This window comes from Brachionichthys hirsutus, chromosome 23 (assembly GCF_040956055.1).
Source record: "Brachionichthys hirsutus isolate HB-005 chromosome 23, CSIRO-AGI_Bhir_v1, whole genome shotgun sequence".
Taxonomy (NCBI): Eukaryota; Metazoa; Chordata; class Actinopteri; order Lophiiformes; family Brachionichthyidae; genus Brachionichthys; species Brachionichthys hirsutus.
This window is the reverse complement of record NC_090919.1, coordinates 4,591,155-4,610,559: the sequence shown is the minus strand read 5'-3', so window position 1 is coordinate 4,610,559 and position 19,405 is coordinate 4,591,155. Positions and strand designations below refer to the sequence as shown.

Genomic DNA, 19,405 nt, shown 5'->3' with positions numbered 1-19,405 from the left:
ACGCTCATTGATTTGTGGTTTGAGACAGATTTTGTCATGTAAAACTAATAATATCAGATAAATAAATAACATGCATTCACCTTGTTCTCCTCTATACCTGCGTATTTTCCCTTGTGATAAAAATCAGCACCTTTCTGCCAGAACCCAGCTGGCATATCTGCAAAAGTTTGTCATAGTAGCGGCGCTCAAACTACTATTACGTAGTTGTGGTGGCTCGGTCTATTCCCACGGCAGGGTAGGGTTATTACAATACAGATTATTATTTTTATATTTTCGAAGAGGGTGCACACTTTGGTTCGTATTTGACTGGATCACGTACGTACGCTGGTTTCTTTCTAGGGAGCTGAAGGAACCAGAGTTTGGTTTTCACTTCAGTTCTTGTTACTTTGACCTCAGTCGGGTTGGGCCCAAATCTTTGTCATGTAGAATTTGGATTCGTTTTGACGCGTCTGTTTATTTGATAATTTTTCTTACTATTGATTAAATGAGAACAGTCTCACCTTTTTGAACACCTTCGTCCTCGCCTTTTCGAAGGGTCCACGACAGTAGTACACTAGAAAACAGTCCAACATTTGAAGAGGAGTCTTAAAAAGTCTGTTTTGGTTCACAAGGAAGTCCTCTCCTTTTGTCCGCTCCAGAATCCACATTAGGATACTCTGCATCGGTTACGTTCTCATACCGGATCTCTTCTGTCGCATTCTGTAAAATATCTTCAGCTGGTTCGTCAGCAGAGGCTCAGGATCAAAGTTGGACTTGGGTTCCACGCTTTCATGATGATCTGGATTCACCGCGACGATCTCAATCCTACTCATCCCCGTTGGTCAACTGGAGCTCCGGATGTCATCAAAAACGATGAGATAGATCCAAAAGATGGAAGCTGGAGCAACCCTCTCCGTTAGCATGAACTAGCAGTGTGCTAGTGAGCAAGGTTTGGAAGTGGATTGCTATGCGGGGAATTCTTCAGAAGGTGAAGGGATGATCAAAGGGTCAATGACCAGTCAGACGCTTATTTGGTTTTGGAAACAAGAATCCACCACAGAGGATTAGAAAGATAAGGGGTGGGACCAGTAAGACCAGATGGGACCGATAACCTGATGGAATAAAAGCAAACAACAAACGTTAGCAAGTGAAATTCTAAAATCCAAATCCTTTTGTCATCTCAAGTTGGAACGTCGTCTCACCTTTAATGGTCCCGTCGTTCTTTGGATCTGGGGTTTGGAGATTTGTGGGATGCAGAGGAGTCCCTGTCATCTTAATGGTTGGTCCTTGAAAAAAGAAAAAAAAAAAGATTTTGATAAAGAATTAAGGCAGAACTAAAGCAAACTGGAACACGCTCGCGTAAATACTCACCAACGATAAGATGAACAATTGAATACACTTTGCTCTTCAACTTCGGGATGAAGCATTTATATCTGCCTTCATCAGACCGCGTAACATTCGTGATCTTCAGGGAAATGTTTCCGCGTTTCAGCTCGCTTGTGAACAGCGCCGTCCTGCTGACGTACGACGGGATCTTCACGTCTGTGACTTCGCGTCGGCCCCTGTACAGGTGCACATACTCGACTCTGCTCAGCGGATCCGAGGGGTCGGGCTTCAGATCGGGGTTGGACCACTCTATGGTCAGCGCCTCCACATTTATGGAAGGCTCCAGGCAGCAAGGAAGGATGACGTCGTCGCCCACGGCAGCGATGATCGGCAGAGATGACCCAATCACATGAACTTGCCCTGGAACATGAAGATATATATATATATATATATATTTATTTATTTTTAAATCAACAAGTAAAACACCATCCATCAAATCTAAATTATTCTGAAATCGCACATCCATACTCCGGAATTATGAACAAAATTATGAACATTTTGTGCAATGGTTAGCTTAGTTTGTGGATTGATTAAAATAGAGTGTAAAATTAAAATTTTTAATGAATTAAAGAACCCAATTAATGTGACTATTATATATTAATAATGTGTTAGTTTGCCTCAGGATAAAAAAAAAAAAAAAATCAGAAATATAATTTCAAAATCTTTAAATAAAATAAGTTATATTTATGTATATGGACAGCATGCAAGTTAGCTTAACTGTTGTCCATAGGTGTGAGTGGAGTCTGACTCGCCGGATCGACTGTAGACAATTGTGGTCGTCTCGCCGCCCAGAAAATTGATGTATATTTATGCGTGTTTAGTTTATAAAGTATGATGTGTTTGATTGGATTTTGAAATAAAGCGAGAAAACTACACACCACCAATATGTACATTGTTTTTAAGAACAATGAAACCTTGATTTCATCTTTGCGATAAATAATGTAGAAATAAATTGTTGTTCATTAATATTTTAAATGTTATAGGACATCTCTACAGATCGGACGTCAATGATGTAAAGATTGAAATATAAAAAAAATAGAATAACTCAATATATTACTCCATCAATGTTCTTAATCCTGTTGTATATCCACTACGCAATGACAATAAAGGCTTTCTATTCTATTCTAACGCCACTAGGTGTCGCTCTCCCCCATCACTCAGTCGTCTGGTTTAACAGGATGACAACATCAAGTCCCGCCCCCACCTACCCCTGATTGGCTCAAGGCCTTCCGCTGTCGGTCAACCTCTTGTTTTATGCCATGTTTCCCTTCATGATTCTACCGGTACATCATAAGCTTAGATTTTTCTTTTTCTTTTCAAGATAAATTAATTCTAATAATAAAATGTGTGTTAGTAATATTTGAAGGTAATAGTAAGGTTAACCAAGCCGCAAAACAATCAATGGTAACTAGGCTGCAAGCAAGACGAGTACTAGCCAATCACAGTGAGCAATATACAATACAGATGGCGCCAAGCTGCTGTCGCGTTCCGGAACATCCGGTTAACCTTTCACAATAAAACAATAGCGTGACGAAAACAGGTCACACTACATTTGCCACTATGGTGGCTACTAAATGCCGTTTCAGACTTGAACATCTTGTAATATTAAATATTTTATCTTCCGTTTCACGGACCTAACTCTCAGTACCCCCTCTTAAAGCTAGAAAATACAGCTGAATGCGTGTGAAGGATTTATATCGATTAAAACGTCAGTGTATCGATAAATTCCGGCATAGGCAGACATGTTCAGAGACGTCACACTTAATTAACTCCGGCTAATTTGAATCGTAGCTTAATTTGAATTGTAATAACTTACCCAGATCGGACGTCAAGGCTTCCGCGCAAACGCGAAGGGCCAAAACCCAAAATGTGGAAACCACGAAGATCCCGGAAGTAACCATCAACCAACCGCGCTCAAGAAGACCTGACGCTGCTGACTTACGAGCACGTTTTATACGTAAGACGTCAGGTGTCACCTGGCCTCAGTGACGCGCAATTTCCACGACGTGTTTTATGACGCGTCGGAACGAGGGCAAGGTTCGGAATTTCTTTTGTGACAAGTTCATAATTGACCCAAAACAAACATGTTTAGGTAAACTGAATATTTTTGTTTAGAGACTATGAATAACGATGAATAATAATTAAAATGTATTTGAGAAAAAAACTTACTAAAGTTCTTTTTTTTTTTTTTTTTTTAATCAAGTCTACAAAATCTAGCTCATAATTACTAACCATTAGGTTAGTGACTTTATATTACAATTGTGACATCGGTACAGTAACGCATATTCCTACTAGACTGACAGACAAACGTCTTTGGTTGAAAGTACAATGCTGAAAATAAAAATCACATAACAGCAAATAATAATATGTGATAAATGCGCTTTCCCTTCTTTAGCGTGTGCGCTCAGATTCCGATTTGAAATATGTTAAGATGAACATAAGAAGATGCTAAACTGAAAAACGACGCAGGAAGCTGTAGCCCCTGAAAGAAACAAACAGTTGCAGCAATCAAGCCATTCAACCAGTCGGTCCTTCAGCTGAGCAGCATGGAGATGGCGACACTCTGCACTGTTGTTGGTGAGCATGACTTGAAAATGTCAACTTACTGCTTTAACCTTAATAAATGCAGTGATATGATATATTTCTAAACATTTCAGAGGAAATGTACAAATTCATGTATTTAATTTGAAAGTTTAAACCCAGTTACTAATTAGTCATAGCAGGCATCTGACACATGTTTTGTACAGCCTTAAAAAAATTTTTTTTTAACCTAATACCCAACGTTAATTCAGATCTGGATAGAGGGATGGATCATGGGATTCTTTCAAAAAGTTTTGTTAACCTTGTGTTTTTTTTGGGGGGGTGTTTTTTGTAGTATTGTTTTGCCTCAGAGGTATGCGTTATACTCGTCACTCCAGTTCACTTCTGTTTGTTCCTTGCAGCGGTGCTCAGCGTCTGTCCCAACAAATCCCAATTCTTCCAGTATGATTCTGCTACTCTGAGCTGTGGGCAGCAGGAAAACTTGTCTGAATGGAGCATCAAAAGGAACACATCCAACCACAAAAATCAGGAGGGTTTCTGCGACGATCATAAGAATACATCCGACTGCGTCATTAATGTCCTTTACCCGTTCGACACTGGGGTCTACTGGTGCGAGTCTGCAGCAGGAGAGTGCAGCGATGCCTTCAGGATCACAGTGACCGGTGGGTTGAAAACTCCGTAACTCTCTTGGGTTTAAATTCATGATGACGTGTCCCTCAGGTGGCCCCGTGATCCTGGAGAGTCCTTTTCGTCCGGTGACGGAGGGGGATAATGTAACGCTGACATGCAGAGCGAAGGAGACCTTGTCTAATCGCACAGCAGATTTCTACAAAGATGGGCTACTCATCAGGAGCGGCTCCACAGGCAGCATGACCATCGTCAGTGTTTCTAAATCCGACGAAGGCCTCTATATGTGCAACTTCTCTGGAAGTGAGAAATCTTCACCCAGTTATCTGGCAGTCACAGGTGAGCGTAGCCTTAAAGAAAAAAAAAACTTTTAAAAAGCATCTTATGAATGATCAGTTTCTCTCAAACATTCTGCCAACGTTCAGACAGTTTTGATTATTTCACAGGAGAGATTTTGCGAACAGGAAAATGAAATAAAAATGCTGTTTATTCAGAAAACTCATTTGTGCAATCAACGCTGGTCTCATGTTTTTGTTTACTACTCCGTCGCTAATGTATTCACGTTTGCACCATCGGCTGACGACACGAGAGTGTCCCGTCCTGAGAGTGACATCAGGAAATCTTTTGATCTATTATTTGAACGCTTTAGGGTGAAACGAGAAATTATAATTGAGAGCAGATTAACATAAGAAGAATTTGATATAAATCAGAATGACTTATGACTTTGAGAACAATTAGCCGTGAGCTGATTATTATTGCATGGAGGTTAGCGTGCAGCATTTCTGTTTTTTAAACAGGGCATCCTGCTCCACAAAACTCTTGCTTCACGCGCGTTTCACATCCTGTGGTGGCCGTGTGCCTCCCACTGGCCTCGCTGCTCTTGCTGGCCTCCGTGACGTCGCTCTGCCTCCGCAGAAGCCTCAAAGGTCAGCCTGTTTTCACGTCAACAGCATGACATTGTACAAACTGTTGACTCGTCACTATCCTGCCATATGAGGGAAAGTCTCTGGTCACTTACTTCCTGATTCTGTGTGGGCTAGCATCTTAACAGATATAAGTTCTAGAAAAATATTCAAATTACCTTGATTTAATTTGTGTAAAATAGATTGAAGAACTTGTGAAATATGCTATGCACAAAAATATTTTTGCAGGGATCAAAAGACGAGTCCAGGAAAGCCTTAAACTACTATGTTTGATTTCGTACACATCTAACACAAAAAAAAGACGGGATTTTATTAGAATTTGAAAGCTGGATTTAAAATGTGAGATTTGTGTAACGGTCAGTTGTGCCGCAGGTGATGTGGACCCTGATGTCCTGTACACTGATGTCACCATCATGCAGGAAGTGCCGCCAAATAGGGTGAAAGGTAAACGCTCGTCTGATTGGTGCAGGCGCCTATCCCAAACTCTGAGTCATTCTCTCCTCCACGTGCGACAGCCTACTACCCCATTGTCATTGGTCCAGCCACGTCGCCACGGTTACAATAATAAATAAATAAAGCAAGTAGAGCATTACGCAGCAGATTCACCCCGATACTTTAGCTTCCAGCGCTGAATCGTGAATGTGTCCATTACAGATATGAACATACAAAATAGGAACGTTAAAAACAAATAAAACATTTATGTGTTTTATGTTTGAAACGAAACAAACTCAGAGAAGACATGCAACGCAACAACTACTCTTCATACATTAAATTATAATCACTTTTTTTGCGTCATATTTCACTCCTTCTTTTGCACACCATAACACGTCTGCATTCTCCTGCTGCAGAGAACTCAAGGGCATCTCTCTATGGCGGCAGCGTCACTGAACTTTAGTCGTGTTTGCTCTCGCAGCAGAAAGCTCCTTTGGGTTTGACCTTCAGAAATATGTGGGATAAAATGTATGACCCCTATGCATTAAGCTATCGTGAAAAGATACCTGAGCAGCGGTGCGGTGGCACAACTGAGGAACTGCGTTTCGGAAAAGGGCCCGGAGTGACATCGGATGTTAACAGTTTGTGTACTTCCTCCACAGATGTGGACGCTGTACAGACCATCTACTCCGCAGCCAAACCTGGAGACACCTGCTAAGGAACAGTTCGACATTGTGGAAATGTATATTTTACAATTTTATGAAAGATGTGTGTGTTGTGACATCTATTTTAATACTTTGAGGATTGAGTTCTAATATCAGGTCTTAGCTCTGATCAACCTGGATCAACTGATTGGGGTTGGGGGGGGGGGGGGGTGATGTTGAAAGACATAAAGCATCCAGAGATCCAGGCTACAGCAGCGAAAATGCAGCCCAGAGTGGATCTATCGGATGTTTGTCCACTGAGATTGAACAATCCCACATGTCTGGTTGGGCTTAATCCTGCTAATAAACCATCAAATAAATAAAAGAATGTCAAGTGGCTACATAATGTCATAAGTATCTAGGGGCCATCAATATAATCCCAAACTGTTACTAGAATCAGAGTCACGCTGACTGGGCATAATGGAAATCCGAGTAGTTTCTGCGTTCTATTTATAGCCGGAGGAACAGGTACGTCCTCATTTCACTACGCCTGTCACCTGGCAACCCCGAACGTACCTGAGGCTATAGACACGTGGAGTAGTAGTGAGTGGCTAGTGACCTCAGCCAAAGGGAGATATGAATGATCTCCCTGTTTTTTGGGGTTTTTTTGCTTGTCCTCAAGAAAAGCAAAACAGACTTTTTATTGCTTTTATTGTGAGAGTAGATCGGATGGATAGGAATAGGGGCAAAAATAATTTCATTTAAGCAGGTTGGGTTTTTTTTTACTCTCATGAACTGTAATGATTCACGGCTTTATCCGATTCAACCATGAGGTTCACAAGAACCAGTGGATTAAATGGCACGATAAAAGTTCAAACATTCATGATTCTTGACGGTATAACGGAGGAGACATTGTGCTGTACCTGTGTGTCAAACTGAAGTGATGAGCTGGAGCCCAGAGCAGACCTCCTGTTATCACTGGAGAATTTTATCAATTACATTTTTGGGTAATTAAGAGAATAATTAATTTGCAGTTTGCAAAACGAAAACGATCAACTGGCAATGATAGAAAAAAAAACAAAAAAAAACTCACGAGCGTTTGTTATTCAGCATGTGTATCTCGATCCTGTAACTGGTCACATTGCTATCGTGTTCCATTTGCACATTATAGAATTCCATCTTTTGTGCTTTAGCCACAGCATGAAAACAGAGCCCAGCTTCACTCAGCAGACTAACCACAACAGTTTCCACTCACGCAAAAAGTAGGGCAGCGAGTTAACCATCGCTTCATTTTAAGTCTTTACTGTGTGTGTGGGGGGGTCTTAAAGTGGCACAATGTCTTGTCCTGTTTCACCACCGATAACCTCAACATTTTCCGACCCCTCACGCACAGAAACAGCCGCTCTACTAGAACGTTTGAGCGTTGCCTGTTCATGTCTGATGAGGAAATCATATCATATAGGTCACTGATTATTGTGAACTCCATACACTTTACACCGAGCTACTGTTTTGATAGCTTTGTCAACACATATGCAAAAGAATACATTACAACATGTGGACTGTTCAGGAATGGTGTGCTTTGTCTTTTAAAATAAATTGTAAACAATAAATAAAAATGTCCGTAACATTCACATATCTAACTTTACAGACATAAAATGGTCGTCAACTTCTTTAATATAATAAAAATAACACCTCTAATTTTTGGATCTGACTCTTCTGCTTCAGTGGACTTTGAGGATTTTCAGGTTGAGTTACACGCAGCTGATGCTGATTGGCATCTTTATCCAGTCTTTCTTACACACAAGCAAACGCTCAAAGTCGGAGTTTGATGAGAGATTTTAATTCTAAACATAACAGGATACATTTAGCCTGGATCAGCAGAAATGATGTAACAGTATGTCTACGTGGTCACGCGGCTTTGAGTCCAGCCCCGAGGTTCATGCCACTGAACTATCTCCGGGACGTCCAGTGATGCAGAATGTTTTGTCCCCTTTCGCCAGTTTGCTTGACTAGATGACTAATTCCATGATGACGTCATTAACGCCTCTCCTGTCCATCCGAGCTGCTGCGGACACAGAGATCAGAGGCTCAGTTTTTTTTGGGGGGGGGGGGGCGATGCTATCGGATTGGTGAACGTTCACTCGTAGAAGCGGTTCCCTTCACCCACCTCGCCTCCTGGCTCTGCAAATGAGTCCGAGCATGATGGTGGACAGCAGGTAAGGAGTTCCAACCACCAAGAGATGGAGCAGACTGGTGAAAGAACATGACCCGGAAGCTGAAGGTGAAGCTGTGTGGAGATAGACGAACTCCAATGTGCTGAGAATCTCCATGAACCAAAGACACAAATATGCACAAAATTTGCTCATTGTTTGGAACTTCTGTAAATGTTTATTGCAACAAGTCCAAAAGATAAATTGGCGTGGAATTAGAGTAACATAACACACTGGAATCAGGGTCCGTGACAAATAAAATTAGATGAATATAAGCACAGATTTTGTGGGCTTTCCTTCTGTCTCACCTTCAACAAGCAGCCAGCTGCTGATCGAGTCTCCGCCTCCAGAGATGCCGCACATGTAGAGTCCTTCATCAGACTTGGAAACACTGTGAATGGTCATCTCTCCAGTGGTGTTGCTGATGATGGAGCGGCCATCTTTGTAGAAGTTAAACCTTTGTTCAGCGGACCTGGTTTCAGCTTTGCAGCGTAAACTTGCAGCAGCGCCCGTCGGTACAGGGAGAACAGGACTCTGCAGGATCACATCCCGATCTTTAAAAGAGAAACAGGTGCGAGTTTTTTTTTTTTTTTTGTCAAATAAATTCTTAATTTCTACCCTTAATTGTACTTTGAGGTTCAGAAACTGTATTTTTAAAGTGTAGCTTTTAGTTAATTATAAGGACCCTGTTTTAAATATCTGGAGCTCTTGAATAAATTAAAAAAGTGCACAATCAGAGCAAGGTGGAAATAAAGACGTTGTGTTTAGGCTCTTAATTCATAGGGCTTGTTTTAACTTAGCTAAATGTCCATGAGGATGGAATCTCTAAATCAGAGCCAGCTGGGTGGATGCAGAAATAAGAGGGGCATAAATTATCCTATCTACATGCTGGACACCATTTTTATCTTGTCCTCCCGGGGATGCATTTCTAAGCACAGTTAAAACTTAAACAATGTTGGCACTGAGTATAAAAATGACATCACCAGTCGGACACGCAAGGAATTCTATGCTGGACAGAGGATAGAGTACCAGTGATGGTGATGGTGATGCTGTTGCTGGTATCCCCATCTTCAGACTGACACCAGTATGTCCCAGTGTCCGTAGGGTAGGTCTGTCCAATTTGGCAGGTGGAGTAAGAGGAGGCAACGCCCCAGCCGAAGGAGCAGGGTCGGACCCCTCCCTCCGTGGTGTTCCTCTTAACTTTCCAATGGGTGGAGTTCAGTTTACTGTCACAGCTAAGAGAGATGGAGCCATACCTGAAGAACTGAGACTGGTCAGGGCTGACCCGAAGACAGGCTGCAGCAAGGGAGGGGAGGACGGAAGAACGGAAGGAAAGTGGGAAAGAGAAGGGAGGCACAGATTCAGGACAGAACAGTCAGCCAGAACAGATGAGGAAAGAAATTGTAGAGAAGAAAAAGCAAAGACGGAAGCGACAGACAATGAGAAGTAAAAGGATATTGATGAAAAAGAATGGAAATGGAAAAACAAAAAAAGGAATGTATAAAAAAGATGATAGATAGAAGAAAGGATGAAATGAAAATAGTAAGTGGAAAGACAGGAAAAGATGACAGATTAATGAAATATAAACCAAGTTGTGAAAGGACATGGAAAATAACACAAAAAGTCATGATTTAAGCAGCGGCGTGAAAAAGTGAACAGGAGGAAAGCATCGAGAGAAAGCAACAAACCAATGAAACCCAGAGACAAAATAAACATTCACTCAAAAAGACATGAAATATTATTCATCAGCTAAACTGTGAGACAATCTTCTCCTAAGCAGCCAAATATTAGTACTCACACAGCATCAGGCAAAGAGGTGAGAACTGCATCCTGTCCCACCAACAACTAACAGACTGATTTTGGAACTTCCTGCATGACAAACCTCAACGTTCGCCGTTGGGTTTTGGGGGGGGGGGGGGGGGGGGGGGGGCAGCTATCTCAGCATAAAATCATTTCTAAGCATGCAGGAGGTGATTTCAAAGAACTTGTTTAGAGCCTGAAATAAAACACTGACAAATGCTCAGCCTCCAGGGTTTGGAGCCGAGGTGTGTTCTACGGATTGAAAACCAGTTGCTGTAATAAGGAACACAACGTACGGCGTCTTTGGTGTCGTCAGGAACAAACCTCATTAATCAGGGTAATGTTCTACTTGTAAGCGATAAGATGCGTATCTGTGAATGAAGTGCTTTATTTCAGTGCCACATAAAAACCTGCTGACATTATTTACACAGGATAGATTACATGTACATGCCATACAGAACATAAATACAGCCAATGTCCTCACATCACATATATATATATATATATATATATATATGTATAAGTATCTTATGAGCAGTGCAAATAAAAAATAAAATAAAGGTATGAAGTCCTTTTAAATCCAGCATTGCACTGCTTTTCCATATTCACATTCTGCCAGCGGGTTCTGCCTCTAATAAAGAGGTGATGCAGAGTTCTGAATACTTTCACCCTGATGTGCAAAAAAATAATTCCCATTAATAAATACATTTATTTATTGACAAAAAAAGATTCACAAGGGAGTTTTGAGTTTTTGTGAGTGCCCCCCCATTTAATGAATTATCACAGAATAACCCATGTAACCGCAGTGGCAGACAGCTTATCTTTTTATGTCTGTCTTCTGCATCATCATCATCATCATCATCACCGTATCGTTTAGGGTTGCTGTGTGCTGTTTACAGACCCACCTATCGCTTGATGGACTGTGTGTCGAAGACACCGGGACTTTGACCTTGACTCAAGGACAAGTTGTGAGATTTTGGAGGACTGTTGTGGGCAGGGCCGCAGAGGACAGTCAGCCGGTCAGGCTGGCAGGCCGTAGCAGAGACGTGAGCTTGGTCTGGAGTTGATCAACGGGGCTCCATTTTCTCACTGAGCTTTGAAATGAGGTCAACGTTAGACAGAATGCCTAGAAGTGAACAATTTTCACGCGTGCCGCTGGCTCTGGAACCGGAAGGATTCTTCTGCAACCGTATTTGAACTTCTGCAGCGTGAAAACAAAGAAAGCACCCTTAGTTTCACATTCGACTTTCACCGAAGAGAATGCTGACGTGGTACTAATCGCCTGGTTGCTTTTAAAAAATCCGGTTAAACGCTCCCATATTGCTTTTTCTTATAATCTGACGTTCCCTGCCAAATAGGGGTTTTCAGATCAGCGTTGGGGGGGCTTACCTGATTGACCAGCTCTCTTACACCACATCTTCCATAACAGGATGCACAATGCACAGGCTAATACAAGTATGACAATCCCCTCTACGATGGCAAAGCTCATAGCGTAGGACATGGTGGAGTCGACTGAAACAACAAGGACACGATGCGATTATATTACAAATGATCCATGATCAGACGTCGGTGGCATCAGGTCACTAAAATAAAATGTCTTTAGAAAGCATTTTAATATTCAAACATGAAAGCTTTCAGCATTGGGCACTTTTCAGCTTGAACCCCCCCCCCTCACCTTTCTGTGTTTCGGCAAATAAGGAAGACGACAAGCCACGGCTGCAGCCTTCACCTTCAACAAAAGAGCAAGAACCAGACACCATGGCTCTCACCACAAACACACAGTGTACCAATACCGTACCAATATGGTTTTCACTGCATGTAGCAGGATGCTGAAAGAATATTATTCAGTGATGATACTGGAGGGCGAACAGTGATCAATGCCCATGATAAGAAAAAAATAAAATAATAATTAAACGAGTTGTGCTTTAAAACAACCAAGTCCGTGTAAAGGGAGTTTGGTGGTGTAGATGAGGGTGATGGAGGCCGTCTGTGGTTAGAATGGATCAACCGGAGCTCACAATGTCTTCATTATCCAACAAGCAATAGAAATGGGTTCGCTTTAGAAATGTGAAGGTAAATTACAGCAACTTCCTGTATTCATCCCTTTGTCCAGATCTGTAGCAAAGATTGAGAGCCAATCGCCCAAACCCCCCCCCCCCCCCACCCAAAAAAAAACAGAACCTCGTAAAGGCGAGTAAATTATGTGGGTTATCGCTCAATACTGGACCAAGTCTAGCAACAGTAGCAACTCAAACTGAAAGCATGAGGAAACCCCCCCAAAAAAAACAAAAAAATGAGGAAACCCCAAAAAAACGTTCAAAACATTTACACATATTTGAAAGAAATGTGTTTTTTTTTTTTTTGCAGTCACAATGTATTCTGTTTCTGTCAGGCACTTGATTTGTGACTCCAGGTTTACGTAAGCATGCCGGTGCCGGTGAATACCTTGTAAGATAATATCTGCCACCCTGGTCTCGTTTGTCTCTGGCTGGTAAACGATGCAGGTCACCCTTGGACAAAAAGACATCAGAGATTTATAAAACATAAGAAGTAATCAGATGGGATTTGTGCCATTTTAGTTTCAACTATGAAAACCAAACCAGGCCTCATTCAAGGTCGACTGAATAACGAGTGAAACTTTTAACCTCCTCGCCCCATCCCGAGGAGTCGCTGTCCGTGACACGCTGTAACACCCGCTGGCTTCTCGTTGATTTCGGGGCTCGTCTGAGGAGATTTGCTTTCCTTGCTCATCCAGAAACGTGATTTCGGGCTCTGGCAGCCAGCAAACAGCCTCACACAGCACAGTCGTAGCTCCACGCTCCTCTGAAACCGCTGACAGCCTCGGCTCTGTAACTGCAACTGTTAAGCAACCATGAAAACGTCATTCAGAGACGCGAAAGAGGAAAAACAAGTTCCACCCACACAGGCCAATAAGCACCCGATTCAACCTGTTTTCCAGGCCAGCAAATCTTTCATACTCGGCACTCTTTTATTCTATAAAGTCAGCTAGATGTTCTTTCATTTTGGGAAAGGTAGCCCCCAGTGAAATTATGACTTGCCATTTCTGTGACCTCTGTGACAGAACCAGAGCTTTTAGGCGATTGTGCTGCACCACCTCCACCATAAAGCAAGAAAACAGCACCGACCCACAACAAGCTCCACGATGGAGATGCTCCGGGGGCCGTTGGGTGGGAGCTTCAGGCACCGGTACGTCCCTGCGTCAGACAGCTGCACGTCGCTGATCCTCAGTGAGATGTTGCCTTTTTTCAGCTCAGTGGTGATAAAACTTGTCCTGTACCGGTACGATGGATGCTTCATCTCGTGCGTCTCACAGCCGTCGCGGTACAGGAAGACGACATTTGGCTCCAGACCTTCTTTGGACCACTCCACCGTGGGGAAATCATCATCTGGAGTGATGTCGAAGCTGCAGGGAAGAATAACGGTCCCACCGGCAAAGGCCAAGACTGTTTCAGATGGATGCTGCGTCGAGGAATTGTCTGGGATAAAAAATACATATATTCACGGTGTATGCTGTTTCCTGGGAGATGGATATTATATACAGGTATTGAGATCATAGGGAGTGTGTATTAGTATCCACACCTTGGTTTAGAAATGATATTGTGGAATATTATTTAAATATTTGACCAACACGGTCTGGCTATCAGAAGAAACCATCAATTCATGCATGAATAACATTATTAATAATACATTACTGTAATATAAATGCATTTCACCGACGAAAGACAAAGGGATTATTTAAGACAAAACGGATTTTGGTGTTTACAGCCAAGAAAGCCTCAACCGAGACTAAGTTCCACTCACAGAATGACTCAACGCATTGCCTCACGACCAGACTAGAAGGCGTGGCTTCAAAGAACGCAGCCCGATAATTGCAAACATTTCCTCATACTTGCAGCGAAAAATGACTCATAAAAATTTCCACTTTTGCTTCCTTGCTTTCTCACTTTTCCAATAGTCCGAAACAAACAATCAAAAAACACATAAAACAAATTTGGATTGAAATATAGCCTCCTTGATTGACGTAAAAAAAGACTGTCATTTAAGTTCATTTATGTTTCCCCCTGTTTAGCAATGCATTTAAAGTCTTTCACAATACCTGCGTCGACAGAAGAAAGTGCCAGAAGTTTAGCGATGAAAATGAAGCAATAATTCATTACTAAATAAAATATTCTTCTCTTGGAACAAACAGGAGCGGGTGTGGGAATAAATCCGACCTAACTGAATCAGTTGCTTCCTGTTTGGATAAATGAGATTTATTTTTAGGCCACACCCCCTTGGATTATGCATAATACAGTTTTACAGGCGGTGCTTAATGCTGCTCCACCACCTGGGACTCGTTGGTATAGCAACTAACATTCATTGTCCTCTCATCAGATTTTAGAATTTAATGACGACAAACTGTCATCGTGTCTTTGTGTTTTACGGCACAGCGTGCATTTCTACTCTCTGAGACAATCATGACATACGTTATATCTAAATCTTGCCTAATTTGTATTTTAAAATGTGACTTTTTCCTTCTTATCAAATCCCTCCTCTTCCAAATAAAGATTGTAATTGTAACATATAATCTTAATCTCTGAATTTTAATAGTCTTAATCTCATTGATTCTAATTTTGTAATTATACCTGTCTCTGATGGTCAATCCCTTCACACTAAAATACAACAACAAACACACACCCAATACAGCTACACACAGACACACACACACACACACACACACACACACACACACCTCAGGATTTTTACACAGAAGAGGTGGCTTTAAAAACTACAGATGGAAAATTACAAGTTTTGGCCTGACAAACACTTCCTCCTACTTGCAGGTAAAAATGTTGTCGTAAAAATTTCCACTCTTCTCTCTCTTCCTTTCTAACTTTTCCACTAGACCTGCTGACAAGACAACAAACAAACATGCAACACGAAATATAACCCCCTTGACAAGTGGTCCCCAAACTACGGCCCGCGGGCCAGATACAGCCCACCTCCATATTTGGCCCGGCCCCCGAACAATCCCAGATTAAAAAAAAAAAAGATCTTGAATCAGAATATTCTGCACCCCTTAATGGGCTGAAATATTCCCCTGCTGATTGTCGGTAATTTGCCAAGACGTCCTGGAAAAAAACAAGGCGTCCTGCAGGTTTCAATTATTTCTGGGACACACCCTGCAGAGGAACACTGTTGATATAGTACGTGTACCTGTACACGCTTGACTAAAATATCTGCTAGAAAATCAACTTGTACACATAAAACCAACTAACTCGTCTAATACACACGATTCCTTTTAGACCCGTCTGTAGTACAGCCATAAATTGAATGCAGCATATTTTCAATGTTTGTAGACTGTATCTTGTTTTTTAATAATGAATAAAAAAAAGAACATTCCAGTTTGAAGTATTTCATAACTTGCATGTGTCGTCTATTTCTTCCATGGATGGATGGGTGGAGGGATAACTCAATTTTGTGAGGAACTTTTAGAACTGTTGTGGAGGGTTAGGCCGACAGTGGATTTTAATGTCGGCTAGTGATGTGTCGGTCGCGACCGATCCGGTTCTAAGAACCGGCTCTTTGAAGTAAACGGACAAGAGCCGGTTCCCGTCATTGGGAGCCGATTGGGAGCCAAAAAGATTTTTCTGTTAAAAGTTTAACGTGATTGGTCAAGATGTGTGTGTGGGCGTGTGTGTGTCCACAACGAACGGAGAGCCGGGGGGGGGGGGGGGGGGGGGGGTGACGCACATGCTCCAAGCTGAGCCACTTGGTTTCCTTTGATGCCAATCTTTAGTAAAACAGCAGAACTGTTGCCTGATGCTGCTTTATCTTTTGCACTTTTTAATTTATTTGTTTTCTTGTTGTGTTTTTAGAGATTTACATGCAGAGCTTTGACCTTGTTCTCTGTGAGCTGTGTGTTTGGTTTGGTTTTGTATTTTATATTATATAATATGTTTATTGTAGCTAGCAGTGCAAAGAGGATTTAAATAAAGACATTTAATAAACATTTGATATATTGCATGTTTTTACATTAGTGGCTAATTTTACACTGCACATGATTTGGTATTAAATTAATTTTGTCAACAACAAAAAAATCTGAGGAGCCACTTGGGAGCCAAAAGAACCGGCTCGCTTAAAAGAGCTGGAATTCCCATCACTACACCGAACTGAAACAAGATGGTGGTTTAAAGCTAAACTTTGCTGATCTTCCTTTGGACAGTTTCTGGTTATCTGTTGCCAAGGAGTTCCCCGTTCTAGCCAACAAAGCTATTCTGACATTGCTCCCATTTTCAACCACATATCTGTGTGAGCTGAGCTTCTCAAGCTCGACGGCGATAAAAACTACAAGCAGAGAGAGACTGAGAGCTGATGAGGAAGAGCTTCGTGTGTGTCTTCATTTTGTGTTCATCGAAACAGCCCCAGGTTTCCCACTAAGTATAAATACATAAAAAAAACTATATTATTAATTATATGTATTATAATAAAGGTCATCTAATCTAATATGTACTGTTAGAGTGTAATTTTGTGTCATTTTGGTTGGGGGTGTGCCGCAGGATTTTGGAAATGTAAAAAATGTGCCGCGGCTCAAAAAAGGTTGGGAAACACTGCGCTAGACTAACACTTTTATTTTGAAACTTTCAGCGGAAGTTCCATCATTGTGATTGTGACTTCCGCTATTTAACGCCGGGCATTAGTGACGTCAGAAGTGTGTCTTGCACCGGACCGCACGGCCAGGTTTGGCATTTTCTAGCGTCGAAAGCGCTTAAAATGAGATAAGAGGAGTTAAAGGAGACCAAACGAATCCGAAGGCTTTGAAAAGGTAAAATGAATTTCCCGATTTATGATATTTTAACCGATTCACGCGCAATATAATATGCTAACGGTAGCTAGGCGCAGCTAGCTCGAGCAGCTTTTGTATTTTCTCCAAGTCCCTTTTTTCTGTTTTGTTCTCACGCCGATCCTAAATACCGCTCGTTTTCTGTGAGTGTCCCTTTGTTTCATGTCACATAAAAAAGACCGATGTGAGAAAGTAATAAGGCCCAAAAAAAAAAAGGAGCTCCTGTTCGTCAAATGACGATGAATTAACTTGTAGGAATGTTTATGGGATTCTGAGCCGCGAGAGAAATTAGACACCCTCAGGTGAGCTCTTTTGTTGAGCTGCACCCAGGTGTGGCTGGGGGGGGTAATGAGATGCAGTTTAGCATCTAACCGGAAGTGCAATTACGAGACAAATATTCAGGTTAAAAAGATTTTACACTTGTTACGTACACAGATTTGGTGTTAGGAAGATTCTACAATAATAATATACGGTGTCTTAATCCTTCTCCTCTGTTCAGAGATGGTTTCTCCAGAAATGGCTTCTTTAACTCCTCTTTAAGCGTGCGTGTGTGTGTGTGTGTGTGCGTGTGCGTGTGTGCGTGGAGCAAATGGCACAAACAACTTTCAGGTGACTTCAACCTTCCTCGGCTGGAGGCCCAGAACTCTTTTTGTTGTTGTTTTTGTCATTAGATGTTATTCTGTCTCTCTCACAGTCCTCAAAAATGCTGAGTCGACCTCTGACCCTGAAGGACAGCGATGGCAGGCGGCAGGGCTTGGGGGCGGCGACGGCGACGCCGCATCCAGCTCGGCCTTCGGCTGACGATGAAACGGGTTCGTTTTGATGGATGGAAAGTCCGTTTGAGAACTTCTGTTTCCACGCAGACCAGCTGAGCGAGGGAACTCGCTGCCTTTTTGTTGTCCTTCAGGAGTTTCCTGACTTCACTCAGCCCCGGAAAAGGAAGGGACTGCAAGGTGGGTTGGGAAATGTATTGAGAGCATGATAAAGCGACGGTAGTCTCCTTATTTATGTCCCTCCTTCGTGTTATTTTGTATTTTATTTCTAACTACGCAGTTGTATTCATTATTACTACGTAGAGGTAGCACTTCTCTTTTCATCATCTTGTTCTTCACACTTCTTTTTTCAAAATGTTTGTCGACTTCAGGGGCGGGACTTCCTGTTACCATGGTCCCCAGGAAGCGGAAAGCATCTCTCCGTCAGTGCAATGGCAGCGTCCCTCATGGAGACGAGTCGGACGTGGATGTGATGCTGGTGGAGCGACTCAGTGCTCTCGAAGACTTTCTGATACGAGGCTTGGATGTGTGATCTGTGACATCACATCCCGTCAGCAAACCAAAGGCCAAATGAACACATGGGTTTTCTTTGCAGTGTATTTGCTGTTTTATTTTTTACAGTGTTAGATGTGAAACGTGAACCAGATGGATAGAAATATAAATGTACATTTTCTTCGTATTGCTGATCGGAAGAAAAGCCCATAACGGGCAGCTTATATTTTCAAGAGGTTTGTTAACATCAATACTCTATTGTAGTACTCTATTAGTACTGGGGCAGTACTGAATGAGTACTGGAGATCTAAAATATTTGGACCTTTTTAAAATGTAATATATTTCAGCTGGCAAGATGTCTATATTTGGATCAATACAATTTGTGTCTGCAGTTAGGTTTGTTGTTGATTATTTGTGGACATGAGATTAAAGCATGTATATTTGCATTCAGATTGTCTGTGATGTCATCATTGGTGTTGAGAATTTGTTAATGGCTGGTTATCAGCTGGTTGAGTTTATGCTGGCCTCACAGCCAGATGGTACTGGGTTCAAATCGTGTCTGCGTCGGGGTTCTCCTGTTTCCGCCCACCTACAAAAACATGCGATTTAGGGGAATCGATTACTCCAAATTGTCCGTAGTGTATGAGTGCGTGCGCCGGTGTGTGCACGGGGGTGGGGGAATAGTTGGTAGCAATGTCGAAAAGTTCAAAGAGCCCCGGCTTCAGATCCCACCACGGGAATGGGATAGAGAGGG

At 42.0% G+C, this 19,405-nt stretch overlaps 3 protein-coding genes and 1 long non-coding RNA gene across 5 annotated transcripts; 2 read left to right on the top strand and 2 right to left on the bottom strand.

The window, feature by feature from the left end:
* The first annotated feature begins 3,911 nt into the window (after positions 1 to 3,911).
* On the top strand, positions 3,912 to 6,606 carry LOC137911753 (low affinity immunoglobulin gamma Fc region receptor III-A-like). Its single transcript, XM_068756132.1, has 6 exons — positions 3,912 to 3,942; positions 4,308 to 4,568; positions 4,627 to 4,872; positions 5,331 to 5,459; positions 5,829 to 5,900; positions 6,551 to 6,606. Exons 1-6 carry the CDS (start codon positions 3,912 to 3,914, stop codon positions 6,604 to 6,606), a joined length of 795 nt encoding a protein of 264 aa, XP_068612233.1.
* Positions 6,607 to 8,361: 1,755 nt separating this feature from the next.
* On the bottom strand, positions 8,362 to 10,108 carry LOC137911751 (Fc receptor-like protein 5; the record flags this gene model as incomplete). The annotated part of the gene is made up of 4 exons (XM_068756131.1): positions 8,362 to 8,597; positions 8,700 to 8,856; positions 9,051 to 9,296; positions 9,772 to 10,108. Coding segments are annotated over 4 exons (768 nt in total), but the record flags the coding sequence as incomplete, so codon positions are not given.
* Positions 10,109 to 10,914: 806 nt separating this feature from the next.
* LOC137911438 (butyrophilin subfamily 1 member A1-like) lies at positions 10,915 to 14,792 on the bottom strand. Of its 2 annotated transcripts, XM_068755810.1 has the most exons (7): positions 14,660 to 14,792; positions 13,689 to 14,039; positions 13,188 to 13,401; positions 12,988 to 13,052; positions 12,218 to 12,271; positions 11,932 to 12,054; positions 10,915 to 11,743 (listed from the first exon to the last, which is right to left on the bottom strand). In XM_068755810.1, exons 1-7 carry the CDS (start codon positions 14,715 to 14,717, stop codon positions 11,610 to 11,612), a joined length of 999 nt encoding a protein of 332 aa, XP_068611911.1. In that variant the 5' UTR covers positions 14,718 to 14,792; the 3' UTR covers positions 10,915 to 11,609. The 2 variants fall into 2 exon arrangements, with proteins under 2 accessions (XP_068611911.1, XP_068611912.1); XM_068755811.1 differs by lacking the exon at positions 12,218 to 12,271.
* A 2,448-nt stretch (positions 14,793 to 17,240) lies between these two features.
* On the top strand, positions 17,241 to 19,077 carry LOC137911439 (uncharacterized). The gene is made up of 3 exons (XR_011106113.1): positions 17,241 to 17,368; positions 18,081 to 18,339; positions 18,531 to 19,077. It is a non-coding gene; the product is annotated as an uncharacterized lncRNA (long non-coding RNA).
* The last annotated feature ends 328 nt before the right edge of the window (positions 19,078 to 19,405 follow it).